Source organism: Anoplolepis gracilipes, chromosome 4 (genome assembly GCF_047496725.1).
Source record: "Anoplolepis gracilipes chromosome 4, ASM4749672v1, whole genome shotgun sequence".
Classification (NCBI taxonomy): domain Eukaryota; kingdom Metazoa; phylum Arthropoda; class Insecta; order Hymenoptera; family Formicidae; genus Anoplolepis; species Anoplolepis gracilipes.
The window spans coordinates 10747121-10769722 of NC_132973.1; the positions used below are offsets into that span (position 1 = coordinate 10747121).

At 35.0% G+C, this 22602-nt stretch overlaps 1 protein-coding gene across 2 annotated transcripts; it reads left to right on the forward strand.

Annotated features, from left to right (window-relative positions):
* The first annotated feature begins 744 nt into the window (after window positions 1–744).
* On the forward strand, window positions 745–22560 carry LOC140664369 (uncharacterized). Of its 2 annotated transcripts, XM_072889404.1 has the most exons (6): window positions 745–904; window positions 3132–3241; window positions 6862–6963; window positions 10623–10847; window positions 15991–16158; window positions 21091–22560. In XM_072889404.1, the coding sequence occupies exons 2-6, from the start codon at window positions 3152–3154 to the stop codon at window positions 21154–21156; spliced, it is 651 nt and encodes a 216-aa protein (XP_072745505.1). In that variant the 5' UTR covers window positions 745–904; window positions 3132–3151; the 3' UTR covers window positions 21157–22560. The 2 variants fall into 2 exon arrangements, with proteins under 2 accessions (XP_072745505.1, XP_072745506.1); XM_072889405.1 differs by lacking the exon at window positions 6862–6963 and having other exon boundaries at window positions 746–904.
* The last annotated feature ends 42 nt before the right edge of the window (window positions 22561–22602 follow it).

The following is a 22602-nucleotide window of genomic DNA, read 5'->3' on the forward strand; positions in this document are numbered from 1 at the left end:
TGGCTACAATTATCAGTGACAGCTTTACAATTTCAAACTAAATATCATGTCTGACAATGAGTTTAACTAAAAATAAATCTGAAACAAATGTTTGTAAATATTAAAAGACATTCTGTCCTGTATAGAGTTATTCACATCTGTTGATTGCTCAAGATTTAGTCCACATCTCAATCTAATATCATATCTTACGATCTATCATCATTTATGTACATCTCTGACAAGTATGTCTTCTTCATAATTTAATGATTGGTTATTGATTTCACATCGAGAATGTCAGAGGATTTCCTGTAAGGAAGAAGTTTTAAAGTTTTCATATGCAAAGGAGAAATCCATTGGCAAAGATTCTATTGTTTTATTATCGTGTATGTATGTACATCATTAACAGAGATTTCATTTTAAGATAAGAATGTTGCGTTGAGAGGAAGTAGCTTCATAAAATGTTGGAATTATTTTCATTTAAAAAAAAAATTTCGCGTTTTTAGATAAAATCCACCAGTTCGCTATGCAGCGCAAGAAAAACGGTAAATTACGTTCAGAAGCTAGTCGAATGTGCAGGTACATCTCTCGACAGTCATCGTTGAAATGTTCATGTTTCGGCGATTGGACCGAAATTTATCGATGTGATTGCGATCCCTTCTTCAGAATTTCCCGTGCGACATGACAGAAGGAGAGGACGAGAGGCCGCAGACATAAGTGTAGCGTGGAGGTGGTGTCAGGCCCCTCCTTCTAATAAAAGCCGCTCACTAAGCGTCGCTACACAGACAGTAACAGAAAACCCCGAAGAGAGAGCAGGAGCTGCGAGAGCGAGAGCGCTCCTTCAGGACCCTGCAAAATTTTTTTTTCCAAAAATTCCAGTTTGCACAATTTTTACGACAAACCGTGTGACGGATAGTATCTGTGCGTGGTGAGTTAAACATTACGCGTTTCTAAATCGATCGACACTTTTTTTTTTTTTGAATCACCGTGTATGCATCTTTAGTGTCTCGTGGAAAATTGCTGGCGACCACGTGGCGAGATGGTGACAAGTGGGAAATTTTTAAGTTTTCGCGTGTTAAGTGTAGACGAAGAAATTTCTGGAGATGTTTCTATTCGCGTCTAGGAGCGTTAAGTATATTCAGATATAAAAACAAATAATTATTAATAAAATAAAAATTTGTGATTTTTTTTGTTGTCGATTAAACAGAATCAATAGAAGATATTTCGGCGTAATAAAGTATACTCAATATTCAATATTTAAAGACTGCTATTGAAAACTATGATTTTTCCGGAGAAATCTCTTTCCATCTGGAATCTCGTTAGTAAGCAATCGTTCGACAGAGCTTTGAGTCCTTGTCACATATTTATTTTACAATTAAGATTGTTTAAATATTATTCTCGAAAATTTTAATGTCAAATTTAATTTAAAAAATTTATATATACGTGACTATTGAATAAAAGGTTATAAATAGGATAGAAAGAGAGAGAGAGAGAGAAAGAGAGAGATTTTTTATAAGATACGAGAAGTGACAAAAGAAAAATCTGCTTAATGTTGTTCTTATGAAAAGAATAAGTTCTGAGTAAAAATTAAAACTTGTGACGACCATTGATTTTAATTTGTTTATAACACAAAATTGTTTATAACAAAAATCTATTGTCTTTTTTTTAGGCAAAAAGATTTTTCGAAAAGTTATTTTCATCTTACTTAAATTGCAAATTTATTTATACTATTTTTATCGCGCATCTTATAAAAAGATCTGAGAACAAGTTTTTTTTCACAACATCAATTTAATTAATGTAATCTTCATTCAAATTTTTTACATTTTATTACACGTAGATATTTATTTTTCTAAATGTAATAATATATATTTAAAAATTTTTAAACAAATTGTTTAATTTATTTATCGTAACATATAATTGTACTTTATTGCACAATAATACAAATAATACGAAAAAAAATTGAATTAATTAATATGTTCAGTAATAGAATATTTCAAAATCGTTCTCAAACAGAAGTGTTTTGTACTGAATCTTCTACGTTTCAATGCCACATATCCCTCCCTCCTCGATTCAGCTACAATTCTCAGCGTGCCAAATGCATATGCACTTATTTGCACACGGCATACATTAACAGACTTCAGAAATACATGCACATTGACAACATTCTTTAACAAAAGCAAACACCTTATAATTTGACAAACATATATCTCTCTCACATTTAATCTAATAAAACGATTACACTTTATTTTCATACGACTATAAGCAATTTAATTATGTTTAATATACATTCCTTCTTTATAACAAATGCCTATGTGTATTCATAATTAGTTTTCTATTATAACACTCTAATTAGGGTTTTACGCTATAAACAAGCAACGATTAAGCTTAATTTACCGAAGCGATGCGAGGAACGAGCAAATTTTCACGGTCCATAAAAGAAGAATGTAAATCGATATAATTCCAATACGGATGTGTATGACGCAAAGCACATTTTATTAAAATCCCGATTAATTACGAAGCGTGCGTTTCCTCCCGTGTCTGGCAGACGCCAACAGCATTCTCCACTTTCATTCCGTCGAAAGTGATAGTCGCGAACGGATCCGTGCCCGAGAAAGGAGAGTCATTGCTCCTCTCTCTCCCTCCCGCTCCTCTCCCTATACCTTCTCTCCGTCTTTTCATGATCCTCGCGTGTGCAATTTCCGTCTCACATTGCCGGTTTGTGGACAACATGCTCGTCATGTGTTCACGCGCGATAGGGACACACCAAATGATAATTTGAGGAAATTACACGTGGACCAAGATTATGGCTCGTGAAAAGTTTCTCACTCTTCTGCATACATATTAGACGCGTCTTATTTTTTTCCTACATGTGTATTTTCGTAATTTGCAATTCTGTTGGAAGCAGACGATTATCTTAAACAATCTAGGAAGAAGAGCTTTACAAGATAATACGTACGTACAACGCGAGAGAGTTTGTTTCCGAGAAATTCAAATCACAACGCGTCCATAAAACAGTACAATTTACTAACAATAAATACGAAACATTGTGCGGAAATATTAATGTTAATGCGTACATATATTCACTGTTATTTGCATCTGTAAACACCTTACATACATACGTACTTAATGTAATGTGCAATATATTCTTTTCGCAGAACTTATCTATCCGATCAAGATGAGGTATATCATTCTGACACTGACGGTTGCGCTTTGTCTCGCATTAGTGAGCTCGAATCCGCTTCCGGATACTAAACTTCAGTCGGCGGTAAGTACGTGATAGGCGCATCTTCATGCCTTTCTCTTTTAACCATCATCGTCCGCATTATCGCAAGATTAATGCGATGGATTAGCTGCTGCCCTTCCCGCTGCGTTATCGCTTAATCACAAATGCATACGAATGGCACGTGGCACGCAACTAACAAAATTCGAGACCGAATTTCAAGCGTAAACATATACGCAAAATTGTCTCCATCAATTGCTACATAGCTAATTAGTATGAATGCTTTGATAAATTCCTGCGTAAAATTATGCAATGATTATTATAATGTCTTTCATTAAATTGCAATAACAATCTAATGGCATCGAATAATTTTCCATTAATTTTAAATTCACTAATATTATCTTTATTCTTTCCCTTTTATATCAGTTGAAGAAAAAAGAGTTTGATTTGTAGAAAATCTCTGCCTTGCAAAGAATTTTTCTGAGAAAAATAACATAATCAACGCATAGAAATTAATTTTTACTTAAACATAATTAATGAAATAATTATTAATTATCAAACGATAAAACGATTGAAAGAATTTTCTTTTTGATCGTGAAAATCTATTTACGTTCTGATCTATTAAATATTTCATCGTTTCTATCGAATCAATTGATTCGAGAGCTAAAGATAATGTTTTATTTTCGACAAGGTTTTTCACTAAATTAATAGTTGCTTGGATAAAATTTTAATGCGAATATAACTGAGGAAAGCAGACGCAATTAAAATTTTATCTCAATATCGTGCATTACGATTTATAGAATTGCACACGCGTGCACGCTTCTATTTATGTATCAACATAACATCCGGAAATGTGCTGGCAATCATAAGTAATAATTTTTTTTTTGTCCGTATCTGTAAATTTATTCTGTCACGAAAATACTATTAATACACGCTTCAATGTCGAAGCACTATCTTATACAAATTTTAATAGCTTACAAAGCTGTTAAAATAAATCGTAAAACAAGTATAAAAAATAATAATATTTCGAATTATATGTATAATAATTTAACATATAAAAAAAACTTCTGAACGTTCTAATATTGAAGTATTATCTTACTCAAATTTTAACAACTTGCGAAAAGTTTTTTTTAAGAAAGAGTGCCCTTTAACATTAAAACGTAAAACAAAAAATTTTCATGCGTGAAATATTACTCGATAGTAATAATTCACTGAAAGTCTGTAATTTTTAATTCTCCGAAAATTGGTGATGCTATGATTGTTACGCTCGATTATTACATTATTACGTAATAATAGAAATTATAGTCTTTGTTTGAAAATCTATTTTTTCACAATCGCCGCTACTCAAACTTATGTAGCATCCATCGCAATTTACTTATAATTGTTATAATTTTTTACATAACATTTAAGACCGTGTAACATAACGCACGTGCGCGGTGAAAGAGCGATCATCAGGTAGAAATGGTTACATGACATGAAGAGAGTTCGAAGAGAGTCATTCGTATAAAAACCACGAATTTCGCGTATAATATCGAAATATCAGCGTCGTGTCGAGAAATTTAATGTTTTGATTTTATGTGGCTGTAAAATAATAACCATAAATCTTCAAGGTTTTCGCTACACACACACAAAATTTGCATTTCCGAACGTCGGAACACTATTTCATGCAAATTTTACTGGCTCTCCGTGAGCATAATATTTTCGTGACAGAATAAACATTTATGAAACGATAAAAAAATATGTTCACGATTGCCAGCACATTTTCAAATGTCATACTGATAAATAAACAGTATTAGACTATTAATATATTTTATTAGAACATTTTGTAAAGAGTAATATAATCATATCGATAAGTAAACAGACGCTCGCATGCGGTTCTACAAACCGCAGGCATTTGTATTGTCGTAAACGATATAAACCTCAAGGTATATGATCTGACGAAAAAGCCGGGTCGTCCAGCTCTCGTCCTCCGACACTTTCACTGGCCGCCAGGTAACCGGACACTTTCTTCGGTCGATAGATACCTGATGGAAAGTTGGTGCGTACGCGTATAAGCGCATGCAACATCGCAGTATGATATATTCAAAACACAATATAAGAAATTCCATTTGATATCCGTATTTTGCACGTAATCATATTAAAAATAGAGAAGATGAAATAGGCGCAAAAAGTAGACGATCTAAAAGTAGAAAAAAATCAGTTAAACAATTTAAAAAATATATTTATATACAATATATTTAATGTTTTGTGAGAAGCAAGATATTGTACGCATATTATTATACGTGTGGATGATATTTAAATATTAGAAAAATTTAAATATTATAGAAAGATCATAAGTGTGTGTTATAAATAGAAAAAATTGATAAATATTTTATATATAAAAAATATATATTAAAATATAAAAATAAACAGTGTAAAATAAAAGTGTAAAAGACTTATAGAAAATTATATATTCAGTTTTTTTTTTTTTTTGCCTTCGTCGGAATATAATTATATTTTTTTTAAACATTCGACAATAAAAATACAAGCAAAGTTTCTCTCTCTCTAAAGTTGAGAGAAGCGAGTAGAACAGCGTCGGCTACACGAATGTGAACGAGCTTTGAGGGAAAGTGAATTATAATACTCGAGTTGGACAATATTTGAGTCCCCAATGGGCATATATTGATTTCAAGATTTTATGTGATCCAAAATAGAATGTATCAAAATATAAATAATCTTGTATAATAATGTCAGGCTTCGTCCTTCGGTAAAATAGATACAATCAAAATGTCGACCTTTCATAATTAACCAATCGTTATCTTTCCAATTTTGCCTGGAATCTTTGCATGAAAATGTTTAATGAATGATCATGAAATATATTATATTTCTCGCGTGAAATAAATAATTTTGTTAATTAGGGTTAGCTGATGATCTTCATTAATGATCCTCGTAGAATGCAATTAATTTTATTCTCATAATTACTATATATTCCGAATGTTTACAACATAATCAGTTATATTATGTCTTTGAGTAGTAAATCGTAAAGTAATCGACAAGTCCGTTCAATACACATCGGCGCTGTTAATGATCCTTGCTTCGCTACCATCTAACATAGAGAGACTGTTACACAACACAGTTACCTTAACATTTTCAAAGGCACCAAACTCCACGGTCTTTACCGTCCATTTCCAACTTGAATGGGAGAATTATGCACTACGGTACTTCCCTGTTTGCCGTTCGTGGCAGATACGCTTCGCGTATTTTTTAACGCCACTTCGACGAGAGCCTTCACACATTGCATGGTTAATTTTAACAAAAGGGAACTGATGGAAACTCTTTTGTAGATTTTATTATGATCGTAAATCAAATGTTGTTTGATTGAACACACTTTGCACATATACTTCAATACTACATATATATAAACATAAATTAAAGATCGCACTTTTTACACACTTAAAAGTCTTTGCACAAGAGAGATATATGGATTTTTTATTTAGTAAAAAAAATATTAGTTTATTAAAATTTAATAAACTGCAATTTTCAGTCTCTCGTATAATCAATAATTGAAAACATTCTATTTGACAATGCTTGATATTCTACGATCACTAGGAGCTGCAAAAATATCGTCGTTGTCCAGTAAAAAATTGGAGATTGTACGGTAGGGCAAATAGGAAACTTTCTTTCAGACCCTCGATCGGCTAGTGATGGCCGAAACTGACAACGAAGCGGCCCTAAGAAGCAAACGGACGATCGGCATTCTACGACAGCTCTTCCCAGATATCTCCCAGGTGAGCAGTCGTGATACGCGAATAATTAGAAAAATCCTGCAGAAGGCCAGGACTAGATTGAAGCTGTTTGAACGGCGTTTTACTAGGCCAAGCTGTACATAAATTATCATCGTAGATTATTACACACATTATCAAGGAACAATATGACGCCCTTGAGCGAACGCATCAGACTCCGATCTGTCTTAAGGAACTTTTTAACACTCGCAGAGACACTGTTCTGTTCAACCTTGAGTGCCGTGAAACGTCTGTCTAATCTAACATCTCAATTTTAACTGCATATTCTTATTGAGAAAGTAACGCGATTTGCAAGTCAGTCGACATTAGCCAGTCTGCCCCTTTATACGTTCACGTAGACGGATCGATTTGTTTCGATTCTATTCGTCGTGTTTATTCCGCATTATGAAAGCGGAAGCAATTAGTCGTATTCGCGTTTGCAAGAGAAGAATTATCGCGCATCCGTCGATTTCTACTATCTGTTAAGAGTAGCTGCAACGTGTTTCTCAAGTTATTTTTTTCTCTTTTCATTCCTCGGAGATTTTACTTGAATTTATATCAAGAGAATTTTCATAATTTTCTTAGAGGACAAATTGCGTAATACGACGCAATTACTCGTAGATAATAAAAGAGATCCTAAAGAATTGAATATACTCTTGGGAAAATTTCTTTCTTATATATTACGTGCGAAGCTTTCTTTCTGGTAACGAATTGTATTGAATTGTCCAAGAATAACTTCCTAATTTGACTAATAATGTGCGCTGTGTGATTTTTTGTCTCGTTAGCAAACGACTTTTCTGGCTGTATTGGCCGGCCTCTCTTGCATGCGGTTGCATGTCATGCGATTAGGGCGATTGAGTTGATATGACGAATCTGGTAGAATAGCGGGAGTTAGTTATCCCACATCAAAGTCGCGATTCTCGTCGCGAGCCGGAAGATCATTCCTCGAGAGGAATGTTGACATTTCCCGACTCGTTTTCGATATAACGTCTCCGAATGATGAATGAACGCACGATAACTGACGTAATATGAATTCAATACGAAACGATGTGTGTAGAGAATATTTTCGGAATAATTCCGACGACCAATCGTACCTATATGATAATTCTCGTCGCACAAAGTTTTTTTTGGAATATATTTTATCAGACATCGAACGTTACGTAAAACTGACGTAAATGTGATTTCCCATGACCTGCCTTACCGCCGTTGAAAGAAATGATACTAAGGAATGTATAGGCAGTAGAATCAGAGTACCGGTAACATAAATCAATCTTTGATAGATTTTTAAGCACAACACTGGATACTTCGCACTGAACATTCATTATTAGACAGATGATTGCTCAGATTCGAAAGAATCCTCGCAGACCGAACGATATATAAACCCATCATTCATAAATAAAACAAAATATCCACAATATCACTATCGTGGATCGATATCGATATCACCCCTATTGTTCATAAGGGGATCGCAAAGCAAAGTAAACTCAAAGTACCTTGAAATCCGAGTGGAAAGAGGATCGAGATATGCACCACGCTAAGAGACTTTCCAGCTAAGACCTATTGTTTTCTAGAGAATTGAAGCAAAGGTCAACGCAATTGTCGCGGAAGTGATTCGCGTCCTTGGCCCGGTCCTCCTTCGCAATGCTCTTGGCGGTGGTGGTGGTGGTAATAGTCCAGGTGTCCAAAGAGGCAACGACGGCACAAGCGTAGTGGGCATCTCGCCTTTCGGAGATGATGATGAGGAGGAGGAAGACGATAGCCAGACGAAATCAACCAACGCAAACGAGAGCTCCAGAGTGTCGATCTCTCTCCCGGAGTTTCCGGACGATGACGAGTCGGCCGAGACGAAAGCGTCCAGCTCCTCTCCATCCACAACAATAACAAATAGCGGAGACGACGATAATAACGCTGCGGTGGTCGCGTCGACCGTCACAACAACAACGTTATCATCGCTAGACAACGAGGTCACAGCTTCGCTGTGACGTCGTTTGCTCAGCAGCTCGGTAAAACTTTTGAGGTCATGACCTTGAGGAATCCTCGTAGGCTGCGGAAGAATCACCGCGCATTCAGGACTGCTGCGGCGCGTTGTCCACTTTGTGTGTTAATTATACTCATCGGGTGCTCGAGGAAAACGAGAATCGATCGGATATTCGATCGACCACTCAGATCTCGAACGGGAGGGATAGGGATCTAATGGTCCATAAATGGTCGCTAAATCACCGCGCAACCAGGACTGTCGCGGCCGCGCACGTTTTGGTACACTCTGCTAACTCTTTTTCTGCTCCCTCTCGTGTTTTCAGCAATTAATTGGTTAATAATGTTGTCGCTGCTACTGTCGCTACGGGATCCGTTATTGCGATCTCTTCTGGCGGAGCCAGAATTACGCTGGCAAAATATCATTATTCCGGTTTCTTTCTTCCATTTTTTGATATTTATCAATTCATCCTTCTGTGATCTCTATCCCCGCAATTCGAACTTCATGCTATTCGCAGATCATTCGATCATTCAGAAACTGTATACTTTTGTCTATCCGATTCTTACTTCTTCGTCATTTAACTCTGTGGCATAAATTTCAAACAGACTTTCTATTTTTTTTCATATAATGTCTCTTTTTCTTCTCTTATGACGTCACTTCAATTCCGAATAGGTTTCGGTTTTTGAAGCTCATCTCGATACAACTTTTTCATCAAACAGCTCGAATTACTTCGATCTTTTCGGCTGTGTCATCTCTTTTCATATTTTTAATATTCTAAACATTTTTATGTTATCACCTTTCGCAGGATGTAACGAATCAATTTAATGTGCATCTGTAAAAATAAATTTCTTATTATAAAAACATTTATTATATGTATACAATATATTCTACAGAATATAGAATTGCAAATATAAAACTCGAGAAATATTTATAAACATCAAGTAATCAATAATCGATATTCAGCTTTGTATTGTACTTTTGTTCGATAAATCACTATGTGACTTTGTCCGAGATATGTGTATAATTTAACATGAATAACATATTTGTGTCGATAAAGTTTGTGCAAGTTGTGATTAATATTCTCTTTATCGCTTGATGATTATGCATGTGTTATGTCTTTATAAATGTAGCGTCTGTGTTACTTTATAATGCGCATGCTATTTGTTCTTACATTTTCACACATAAAATCAAATAATTTACAGTAATCATAATCTATACGAGATATTCTCAAGTGTAGACATTAATCATATATACTCTTTCTTTACCAGTGCATAAAAAATCTCGATTGAGGAACTATGAAATTTACGCAAATTATATATTATATATATATATGTTATGAATAATTGATAATAAAATAGTGCTATGTGGAACGGATCTATGTAAGCCATTTCATAGACCTTGAAGTTTTGCATTTGGTCTACTTTTCATTGGATCGCGATCTTTTATGCACTTCTTGGCACACAACCAAGCAATTAACAATGATTCATTGATCGATATCTCGAGTCATCGACAAATATGAATGTTAACATATTTTTATGTTAGAAATTTATGTTGCTTTCGCTACAAACGTCAATTAATATACCATAATGAAATAAATTACGCACGTCGGGGCAAAAAATCAACGAGATGCCGGATCGTTCCCGCTTGATCGTTTGATTCTTTGGCACCCAGAGGAAACGTGTTTTTACAGGACGTGAACCCGGAATCGGAGAACCACGTGAACGCAGCCGAAGCGGAATCGCAGAATAACGAAGTACGAGTGCAATTCGCGGACGAAACGCCGCAGGAAGAGCTCGATAATTTGCGCGAGCTTGACAAGGCAAATGGGGAAGAGATAAGCAACGAGGACAGAGACAAGAGGCAAGGTGGATCTTCTCCTCCAGGATCAGGCAACTGGATCTTCGATATTATCAGGGTGAGTCACGCTATCGAGTTTAAATGCACCTCGTTTATTAATAATGTCGCGTGAAAAATGGAGAACGCGGTCTCTTTCATCTCTCTTACGACGATCACGCTTATACATAGTGAATAAGAGAAAAGATGATGAAAAAAGGATAGAAAAAAATGAAGACTCGCGCGCAGTTATGTCGCCGAACACGTGGTACGTATGTCGATAAATCTCGCATACTTGATATTCCAGTGACTGGCGACTGCAAGGGCGTCTAACTGCAGACGGCAGTGAAAGTGAGCGACCAAATTGCCTTTAGGCTCGTCATACGCTATTATTGGTTGCTATTCAAGACTCTTGACCTAGGTACGACTAGGGTCGTCTCGCAAGAGAATTACATAGGATTCTCTCTTCGTCAACCGAGGTAGCGTCCTTGATTAAAGTCCGCGCGGATTCGCGATTTCATCAATCACGATAGGTATAACTATGAAATACCGTGAAATAGTAAGTTGAAAATTAGCGATAAAAAAAAGAGAAGCAAAAATCGCGTAACAATTGTTTTATCGTCATTGCAAATACACAGTCTGATCAATTTTTAATTACAACAGATGTCACAATAGTTTGAGAAATATTTTTAGATTTATCGCAGATTTTATTCTTCTTTCCTAATATTAAAAAGTTATTTAATTAATAATTAATCAAAAACAATTAAATATTAAGTATTTAGCAACTATTGTTTGTGTCTTTACTGATAAACAAAACTATGTTATTGTTTAAGGATTAAAAGTGTAATATAAAAAAAGTATATATATACACATAATATATATATATATATATGCTGAGACGAAAAATTAAATAAATGCATCGTCATGCGCATAGGAATTCATATATTTATTGCATTAGTAATAATATTATTTATTAGAGTTACAAAAATAAAAAAGAAATTTAATTTTTTTTGTCTGCGCGATGCGAAATAATTAATTTACATTACATACATTTTTCGAAATAGATCGAAACTATATAACGAGTGTGAGACTTCTAATGCTGACGATATTTAACGATCGATTTTTCGTTCGCTATCTCGGCGGAACGGGTTTTTCGCCAGCATGACAGTTGCAATCATGCGAAAATCGAGTTACCGTTACCAACAACCGTTTACCACCGTTATTTACTTTCCTGCGAAAAAAAAAAAAACGCGATTAGAAACGACGCGCGACTCGAGGCGATTTAAGAGACCGATCAATCGCGACACGACCCTTCACCATCCGCAGATTGAGAAAACGAGAAACTCGTGTACGTAACCGATACTCTATCTGTTTTTGTCGCACAGGTATTCACCTACATTAATAAATAACTCTCGAAATTGTGCCAGAAGCGGAATTGCATTCTTATTGCATCATAAAAACACATGGCGCACTGTCTAATTTCACGTGCAATTAATGCCGAAGTGAAAGAAGGTAATTTTAATAATTATATAAAATAAAATAAATATTCACATTCGCGTAAAATAGAGAAACTTGACATATGATTATGAGATAATTCAATAAAATCGGAAATAACTTTCGTGATTCGGACTTTCTAAACATATTTGGTAGTCAAATTTTCAATGACATCGCCGCCATCGTAGACTGAGACATCGCGCAATCGATCAGCGGTCAACAGCGAACAGTCTTTAACGTGCATGTTCGTCGTACATGCCCACAGGGACATGCATGCAAAAAACCTATGCAGTATCTTCAATGACATATCGACGCTCGTTCGACGATCATAAACTGGTTTTTGTCATAGAAACTCTAGCTGTAGGAGATAGACAAGATAATCGTGAAATGAATAATTCTTCTCCATTTTTCACGTTTAAAATGATAACGTGATGAAAACGTCGACAGTCGAGGCGATCTCTGGCCTCCTTCTCCCGAGGTCCCCCCCCTACTACGTTGCAATCCCGGGGCTCTTAACGAACCACTTTCCAGCCACATTGCAGAAGTTCCAGGACGCACGTCGAGCGCGAAGAGAGCGTTGATCTTTCGCGATCTTTCGCGAAATCGCGGGCAGAACGAAAAAGAAAAAAAAAAAAAGAAAAGAAGGCGCGATTCTTCCAGCGGGCAAGGGCGGAGAGCCAAGTAAACGAAAGTTCTCGTCTCTGTTCTCGTTTAGCAAGCGGCCGACGGGGCGGCAAGAGCGGCGGGCACGGTGTACCGTGTTGTCGCCGGTACACAGAGCCTCGGGCTCGGGCTAAGCGCCTCGCGTAACGTGGGCCCCAGCCCGGCGCCCCAGCAGGCCGCCCCTGCTGCTGCCAACAGCACCCCGACGTCCGGCGCACCCTCGACAGCCGCCCCAGGAGCCGGCATTCCACCACTGGTACGCCAAATCCGACACACCGTCTAAGCGTCTCCGGTCTCCGCCGCGTCCGACAGAGATACGGCGACTGCGCTTCTCTCCGATCGGGCCCGATAAAGGGACGAGTGGGGCACTCGCGAGGCAACATACTTTTCGGGAAGGTCTCTGACCGCTGACTTTGTGAGTCATTCGGAGACTTTCCTTCGGTTTGTTGTTCGTGTAAAGTGTGAACCGAGTCGACGGTTGGTACTGCACGTATTATAGCACCAATCGATTTTATCGGGTCCGCTCAGCAACTTTCTTTCTATATCTATCTCATTTTATCTACATATATACGCACTGTACATGCCTGTTCTGTTTCTCTTCATATATCCTTTTTTTATTAATTTATTTTGTTATTGTATTTTTCTAACAGTCGTCAGCATGTTGGTTTTTTTTCACAATTGCATGAAGAGCCGAAAAATTTATTTCAATGGTTATTACCGATTTATGGTGGTGAAATTTACATTTTCCTAGAATCAGTCATCATTTTTTTTTTTTTTTCAACACTAAACAATATTTATTTTTCTATTGACATATATATTACATGACACATCTTGCAATATCACGTGCAGTTTCTTGCGCGCTAGATGCAAAAGTAGCACACACAACTGCACTCTTCACGTAATCTGCAATTGCATCCTCTCTCGATTGTTCTATTATCTTTAGTCAACCATTTTTTTCACACAATTCTTTTTCTCGATTGCAAAATATAACTTGTATCGAATGACACTGACTACCTGCGCATGCCACACTTTTTCATGCATGTATATCACAATCATCCTTGACTTTCGTGGTTGAGAGAGAGAGAGAGAGAGAGAGACAGATGTTCTTTTATATCTTCCGCTTACTTTCCACTGGTGACTTTATCCTTCTGGACGATTTATTCTGAACAAATGATACCGACACTCTTCCTGTGTCTTGCATCTTTTTCTTTTTTCCTATCTCACACACGTTTTTCCTTCCTTTATACAAAGACTCTACCTGTTTAAATCTTGCCTATCTCGCTGCGCATGAATTGCATATCAAGATCTCTAATATTTTATTGTATATGCATATATATATTGTATGTATTATATATATATATATATATATATATATATATATATATACACAATATGTATGTACATGTATATGTATACCTCTGAAAATAATACACGACAGCAATTATTCTAATCTACCATTTCTTCTATGTGAAAAAGACTGTCTTTCTTATCGCTACGACTTCTTTCGTATTTACGCACTTTTTATACGTCTAACGTTGCAAGGAGGTCTTGGCATGTAATTTGTATAAATTGCGCATCCTTAACCCATAATTATGTATTAGTTTAGAAATGTCTCTAAGCAAATATAAAATTATAGTATAACTATAATTGATCACAAAACAAGCATCTTAAATTGATATTTAATTTTTATCATCTTTTGATACCTTTAGTTGCATAAAATCAACACAAATCACATTAAAAACTTGCACTTGTAAAAATTCAAAGATTTAGCAATTAAGGAGTTTAGTAATTAATAATTCTTTTAAATCTTTAAGTCTCACACACACACCTAATTATACGCTCAATTTTTTTTTTTCTCAATTTGGAAAATTTATCAGATAAATTTTGTCCAGTCTTCTTTCGTTCCAAATCCCATCTTGTTCCACCCGGCCAACGGTCCCGACGCAAACGCTGACAACCACTGACTTAAAGACTCTTTTATATGGCGTACTGACCGGTTAATGGACATGTCAATTCATTCGAGATCTGGCGGATCGCCATTGATCGATGCCGATTCTGTCGTTGTTGTAATCTTCGTACTCGTCCACTGCACCGTATATCTAGCGGTTGTCATAGTTGTATCTTGTAGTTTCATCTCGTATATTTTGATGTACGTACACTAGAGTATATAATATATATATATATATATATATATATATATATATACACACACACGCAGAGATTAATCGGCAGACGGATCGATTACAAGAAATAATAATAAGATTCAAGTAAATTTTGTATCTAAGAGAGTGATTGAATTTTTGTCAAACATAAGAGCTTCTCCGGCAATACTGGTATCGATTTGTCTGCCAATCAGCGATTTGTATCTCGTAGTATTGGAATTTTGATAATTAGTGACACTTCGTGTAAACTCTTAATAGAAAATGCACTTGTAACTAGAAAATTCGCGTGAACGCGACAAATATTATTCCTGTAACGCGTTGCGTTGCGAATCGCTAGTATACGAAGCGTATCATCGAGTCCGTTATGGTGTATGGTTTAGTCTGTTGTCACTATTGGGTATCGGCGATTTCACCTTTTTATGGTGCACAACGCAGGATGTCCATATAAAGATTTTTAATTAATTGTTAATATATCCTTAATTGTTATAACTTGTTTCACGAGACCATTATGGGCGCTGAAGAATAAATCTCGTTACATCTTGTACGATATAATTTTCAAGCTGAGAAAATGGAGAAAAAAAAAACATGTATGGACACCCTGTAGACAAGTCTCGAATATTACGAGCCGAAGGAGCGCACGTAAGGATCGTAGCAGCAAGATCGATGGATCGTAGCCGCAAGTAGGATGTGAGAGCACCGTAGTGTCGGGAGCGCTGGAGTTGGACGTGGAGCTGCAACACACACCGCAATTATATTCCCCAAAACAAACAAAACAACAGTAAAATTGTAAATTAATCCCTGTATATTTGTACTCACTTTCGCCGCGCCGTCCAGTAATGCATCCCTGGACGCGGGATCTCACCTGCTTATTACTTGCCGATTAATGGATCTTTGTAATCTTTTCAGTTGGCGGCCGGCAGCTCAGGAGGTAGTTCAGGTTCCTGGGGCAGTAGCGAAGAGAAGCCTATAGTAGGACCGACGCAGGGTATGACGATGGCTATACCCGGTCCATTTACCAGACTTCTCCTCATCGCCAATCGAGGAGCGGCGGATCTTATCGAGGATATAGTACTTGTGAGTGTAAACGATGTGTCTCTCTTTCACACTATCTACAGCCATTGACAAAATTATTAGGCGCCCTTAAATTTTTCGTATCTCTTATTTTGTTAATAGTATATAAATACTAAAAAGATTAAAAAATTTTTAAAAACTCTCGATAGCACTTCAAAGCTGAAATTTCAAGCTTTAAAATGTTTTTTTAGTTCTTCGCCGAGTATCGACAACATGTCTGAAAAATACAGATTTAGTTTTAAAATTATGTATCTCGGCCAAAAAAAATTGTAGGAAAGTTTAAAAAAAAGTATTTTGTAGGCAAAATGTTGTAGTTTATGGAAATAGATTGAAATTTTTCGAGAGAAATTTTTTTACCGAGCTGCAGAGTGTCAAAAATACAATAAAATTTTAAGAAACAAAATAATGTTCTTTTTTAAAGCACAGAGCAAGGAAAATACAAAAATTTTTATATTATAATTTTAGTATTTATATACTGTTAACAAAATAAGAAACACGGAAAATTTAAGAGTGCCTAATAATTTTGTCAATGACTGTATAATTATTTTTTTTTTTTATTTTTCAATGGAAACTTGCGTAATAAAGTCTAGACATTACAACGTAAATTTTCTTTCGCTACTCTAGTTACCAAGCTTTGCTTGATATTATTGACATTATCTTTTTATAAAGAACATTATTTTTTTAATTTTTTATAATCAATAAGAATTTTTTTTAAATCTAAAATGATTCGGCTGAAAAGAAAATAAATTATACTTTTAAACGACAATCGTATAATTTGTCTAATAATAGAGATATTATTTACACTTAGAAATTTCACAATCACACTCTTTCTTGAGGAGAATGTATCATGCAACAAATTCTTGTACGTAATAAGAGATAATTCGTGATTGATAACCGTACCTGTTACTGTTTTGATATTACAGAAGTAGTTAACAATGTTATGATATGAGTATTTAATTATTGGTTTTGAAAGATATTTCCAAGTCACTTTGCTTCATGCACAAACGGACAATATAGTGGTTTACTCTCTATACCGGACGTCGATTATAGATTTCAAGATTTTAATAACGCAGGTTCACTCGAAAGTAAGTCGTGGCTCTGATGAAATATTGAATTACGAAGCGCAATTGATTAATAGACGTCGGATTGACACGTGATCGCGTTAGATAATTGTAAAAATAAATAGCGCATATATATTATATTATATTGTAAGAACTTATAAGGTATAATTAACTTGAGAAGTATTAGAGTTTAATTCCGGTCTATGCGATCACGCAAACGTATATGTATAATTGCACTTTTCTATCTGACCTGTATTAATTATTCTATATTTGTATTTTACTATCCGAGAGAGAAAGAGGGAGAAGAGAAATTGCAAGCAACGTTATTTCGACATCGTAAGAAAAGAGGAAAGATATCTTTCTAATTAGACGTTTATGATCTATCGTATGGAATTTGTGTGAAATCTCTTGGCGCTATAAATTCAATAAGAAGTGTTTAATTAAAAACAAGTTTAAATAAAGTGTTTGAACAAAAACATGAGAAATCAATATTGTACACGTTTGCGTAATTGTAATCGCGAGTCAGTACAGTAGGCCAATCTGTCGTCGCAAATGACTGCATTTGTCGACACGTGATAATTGTTACTTGCAATTCGTTCCTTTAACGGATTTATAAGCGAAATTCGTGTTTTATATATATGTCATGGTTTCTAATAAAATTACAAAATTAATTAAAGAGAGAAAAAGATATAAAACGCGCAAGAAAGAAATAATAAAATTGAATTCATCTTTCAATTAAAAAAAAAAAAAGAAAAACATTTTTCTAAAACAGTGATAGTAAATAAGCAACCAGCAATAATCATTAATAACATTAATAAATAATCCTTTATATAAAAATATGCTAGCAAATCGCGCTAAAAATCAATTTTAATAAAAAAAAAAAAAATCAGATATATACAAAAAAATAGTATATTGTTTGCGATATTCCGTACATAATAATATAAATTGCGTGATAGAATTTTATTAAGTTTTTCTAAAATTAGCATTATAATTTTGACGTTAAAGAAACTTGTATTTATTAGTTCGTCATAATCGCAGAGTTTAGAACGGTTCCCGGCATAATATTATACTGTATTAATTATGAAATTGCGTAGCATGAGACTGCATTAAGATTAGTCGCGTAATTGTGCTGATTAAAATTTCTTTTATAGAATGGCGATCGAGAAATTAAAGTTTCATAAATTCACCAAATAGTATTTGTCAAAATTTGAGCAAGCGTCGCGTCGCGTTACGTTCTTTCAGATGCAAATCCGGCAATTACGCAAGCGTTGGAATCGATGGAAAGCAAAAATATAAACGACTTTCTCTATGAAATAGCGCGTCCATTTACCAGCTGCAACTTATGCAAGAAACCGCTTCTGGCACGCGAGATTGCCCGGAGGCGACAACTGGCCGTTGGCTACCTCGTCAAAAATAGAGTCCGTGTCGCTTTGTGTGCGAGAATGGCTTGTGTTTAAGTTATCAAAAAAATCTCACAAGTTAACAAGCAGTAAATCTTTACAAAAGTAAATGAATAACTTTCTTCATTTTTCCTCGATTGCCTCAGTTTTGCATTTATAATTTTAAGGATAAATGACTGAAATGACTTTTTCGTATTAAATTTGTCTCATTTTAATAATATAGAAAGTTTTATTTTTACAATTTAATTGGCTTAATATAATTTGCAGATGAATATCAAGTCAAGTTATTAAATCAATTTTTTCTGCGGCGAATATTATAGAGGAAGAAGATGAAAAATAAACTGACATTTATTATATTCGCGGTAACTTTCATACGTTGCCAAATGGATTACTTTCACTTTGTGACTTAACCATTTTTAAGCTCGTAGAGCATGAAATAAGTGGGCTATACAGTCGACTGGACGTTGTATAGATCTTGCATTTCGAGAGATTTTGCATTGTCCGAATGATCAACCTTTGGATACAGTGCAAGATAAATGATCCCTTATTTGACGTAAATGATACGAGTTCTATAATACAATAATTGATTTTCCAATCTTTGATCTACATTTTGCTATGCAATCGAAGGATTAGAACGCAATCGTCTTACGCAATCTGCTTACTTGATCCAAATATAATTCTACAGTTGATAAAATAAATCATAATCATTTCTATCATTATTAGAATATAGAAAGTCGGAACTAAACTAGTTTAGATTGTGTACGTAACAATTCTTTCTTTTTTTTTTTTATGTAATCAAAAATTTATGTAATCAAAAACTATGATTTTTTAACCAATGATTTTTACATTCGTAACACTTGGAAAATGATCATCTTATTGTTAGATCATCTAGCCAATGTAACTGCAACGTTCATAATGATTTAAATATTTTATAGCTAATAAACATAATAAATAATCACAATTAATAAGAGATTAATAATACAAAGAAATATAAAGAAATTATTCAACGATAAACTATATTTATTAATAATAAAGATAGAGTTATTGATATGATATAAAAAAAATACATCTTTATTATTTTTTACATTTATACAAATGTTTATCGAAATTAATAATTGAAGAATTCATAAATATTAAAGAGAAAATATGTAATACTAATTAAATGCACTATTTTGGTTTCAAGCTCGAGCTCGCTCGTTGTTTACTCCTAGCGAAAGTGAAACTGTTTAACGAAAGAGTGCGCAATTAATTCACGGAAGATTTTAATAATCTGTGCTAAAAGTCTTGAAAGTCGAGAGAGCTGGAATTCTTATTAATGTTATTAACAAAACAAACGCTTGTTCTTTTATTTGATATACTCATCTTTGACCAAAGAGATTGAATTAAATGGATCTTTTTGTTGACGAATGCTCTCTAATCGATATACTCACGCAAAGATCGTTACATTATCCTCGACTTTCTCTCTAAAGTTGAGTAACATTGAAACAACTAGTGTGTCTACATAAGATATTACATAAAAATTCCAATGTAATACAAAAATGAAAAAATTTGGAATTGTATCGAAATAGGTCAATATTCATAATGAGATACAACGTGTAAAACAAAGATAGAATAATAAAAGGAATACAATATTAATTAACGCCCGTGTTTAAAATATATGATCTTACGAAACGAATCTTTTACACAGTGTAAACACCGGTTTTGCGTATGTACATTCACTGGCTGAAATCATAGCTTGTACAATATATAACTACGTTTTGTATTATATTTGCGAGAAATCGTATGGCGTATAACGTAAATTAAAAGTTTGTGACTATCGATTAAACTATATAACGGGTAGGAAGCTATTTGTGAGTAAAGACGCGAAGAGAAAGGAATATATTTCTTTTAATTGACTGCGATTTTTTTGTTCCTCTCTGGTTGACCGTAATAGTATTATTATGCGCAATTCGCGGCACATTACTTCACTCACGTGAACGTACGAAACGAGGATTTTATCGTCGACGAGCGTCCGCCGTGCCGCTTCGAAAGTGTTTATGTTTACGCTTCGTAAACATCGTGCCACGTGGTACTCCTTGATCCGGTGAATTAAGCTCTTCTATGCCTTTGCGATCTTGCGCGATTAAACGTAGATACGATCAGCGGAAGAAGCCTTATCTTATTTGCGCGAATGCGTAAGTAATGCGGCACACGCGCCTGTAATAATGTACTTGTCCACTCATTTCAAGTCAATTAACTTTTTGCAATTTCTATAATATCGAAGAAATATAATTCGTTTGAAATAATATAATTTTTCAGAAATCAGATTTCGTGTCGAGAAGTGAAAAATATTAAAATTATTAAAGTGAAATATTTAATTATATATATATATATATATATATATATATTTAATTATTATTTATCCAAAAAATAAAGTCCAATCGAATATATGCAAAAGTACTTGGATGAAAAGCAATTTCCATTTAAATTTACAGCGCTTAGCGGCCACGAGCGAAAGATTCGTCAACTACAAGGCAAAATTGATCAACTGGTGGATCTAAGGAGCTTAATGGAGGATCGGGATGAGGAAGCACAGGAAAGGGGCTCGCCGGCCTTGGTACCGCCACGTGGACATCAAAGCTGAGCCGCCTCTGCCAGGAGCACGGGTACGACGTTGGCAACAGGACCGATCTTATGGTGTTGCCCCCTTGTTCCCGGGATCCTAAAGTCACTTCCTTTGTCAATGGCTGTCGAGCTCTTTGTGAAAAAACACAAGACACTTCGTCACCAAACGTATTCCTCTCTAAACGCGACGTTAACTCGATTTCGTCCGATTTCGTCCGACTTCGTTCACTCGGTTCTCTGTACAATTTTTTTTTCTTTTCCTCATCTACTCTTTTTTTTTCCTTTCTTTTTCTCGCTTTTTTCTCTCTTTTTTTTTCCTTCTCATTTTCGGTCTCTATCTCTCTTCTCGCATTTTTCTATTTGCGTCTTCTCTGTAGTCGATTATTAAAACGATAGAGAAATTTCCGCGCGTAGACGGTCGTCGTTTTAAGACGATCGAAATTTAATCGTTATGGGGTGGCCTGCGCTGCCATGATACATAATGGAAACACATCGAGAGAGATGTTGGAATTATGAAATCCTTTCGAATTTGTGATACGACACGTTGACAGTTCGAACGAAATGATTCATGCACCGATTACGGGTAACAAATTTCTCCGCGGGCACTTTCTCGCGCCTCTACGAGTCAACCCTAGGCTCGAAGATATTTCAATTCGCGCTTAAAATAAGAATAAAAGTAAATAAATTAATAAATAAATTTTTTTTGTAGAAAGTACGATGTACAGAGCATTATTTCTTTTGATCGTAACAGGGATAAGACGCGTGCTGTTTTGTAAGATCGAAGAACACATTGCTAGATATGCCCTTCGATTATTATTGCGCGAACGATACGTTTCGATCGATCGTCGTCGAGCACAAGAATAAACAAGATATCGCAAACTTGTACATAGCTTACCCCGGGATGGAACAGTGCCAGGCATAATATTTTTTTCTATCTATTATATATTTTCTATCTAGTATCTTTAACACTGTTTACTTGTTATCTCCCATATATCTGTTTCTCTCTTTCTCTATAATTGCGGTGACGTAAAACTTGTGAAATTTAGATAATTAAGTTAGCTAAGTGCTGTTAATAATGAAATCAGATTTATCTCTTTCGTGTATTTCAATTTGATATAATTTGTAGAAGCCTGTCACTGCAACGAACTGTCGAGACAAATTACTTTCCTTTTTGGATTTTTCCGCTCAGGACAAATCCAATAAGCAATATAATTTGAATGATGTCGTCAGCTTATGAAACGCGGCGTTTCTCGTCCTTGAATACCGAGCGTATTATTTCTCTATGTAAAACATCCGTGTTGTGTTGTAGTGCAAATAAATATTATTATTGTAATAAGAAAGGGGAGTTATGTTTTTTGACTTTAAGTTGATTAGCACCATTT

Excerpts from the sequence above, each read along its gene's own strand:
- LOC140664369 (XM_072889404.1), top strand. The coding sequence starts at position 3,152 with ATGAGGTATATCATTCTGACACTGACGGTTGCGCTTTGTCTCGCATTA. Across the intron at positions 6,964-10,622 it reads TCTTCCCAGATATCTCCCAG|GACGTGAACCCGGAATCGGA; the intron begins GTGAGCAGTCGT and ends GTGTTTTTACAG. Across the intron at positions 16,159-21,090 it reads TTATCGAGGATATAGTACTT|CGCTTAGCGGCCACGAGCGA; the intron begins GTGAGTGTAAAC and ends TTAAATTTACAG.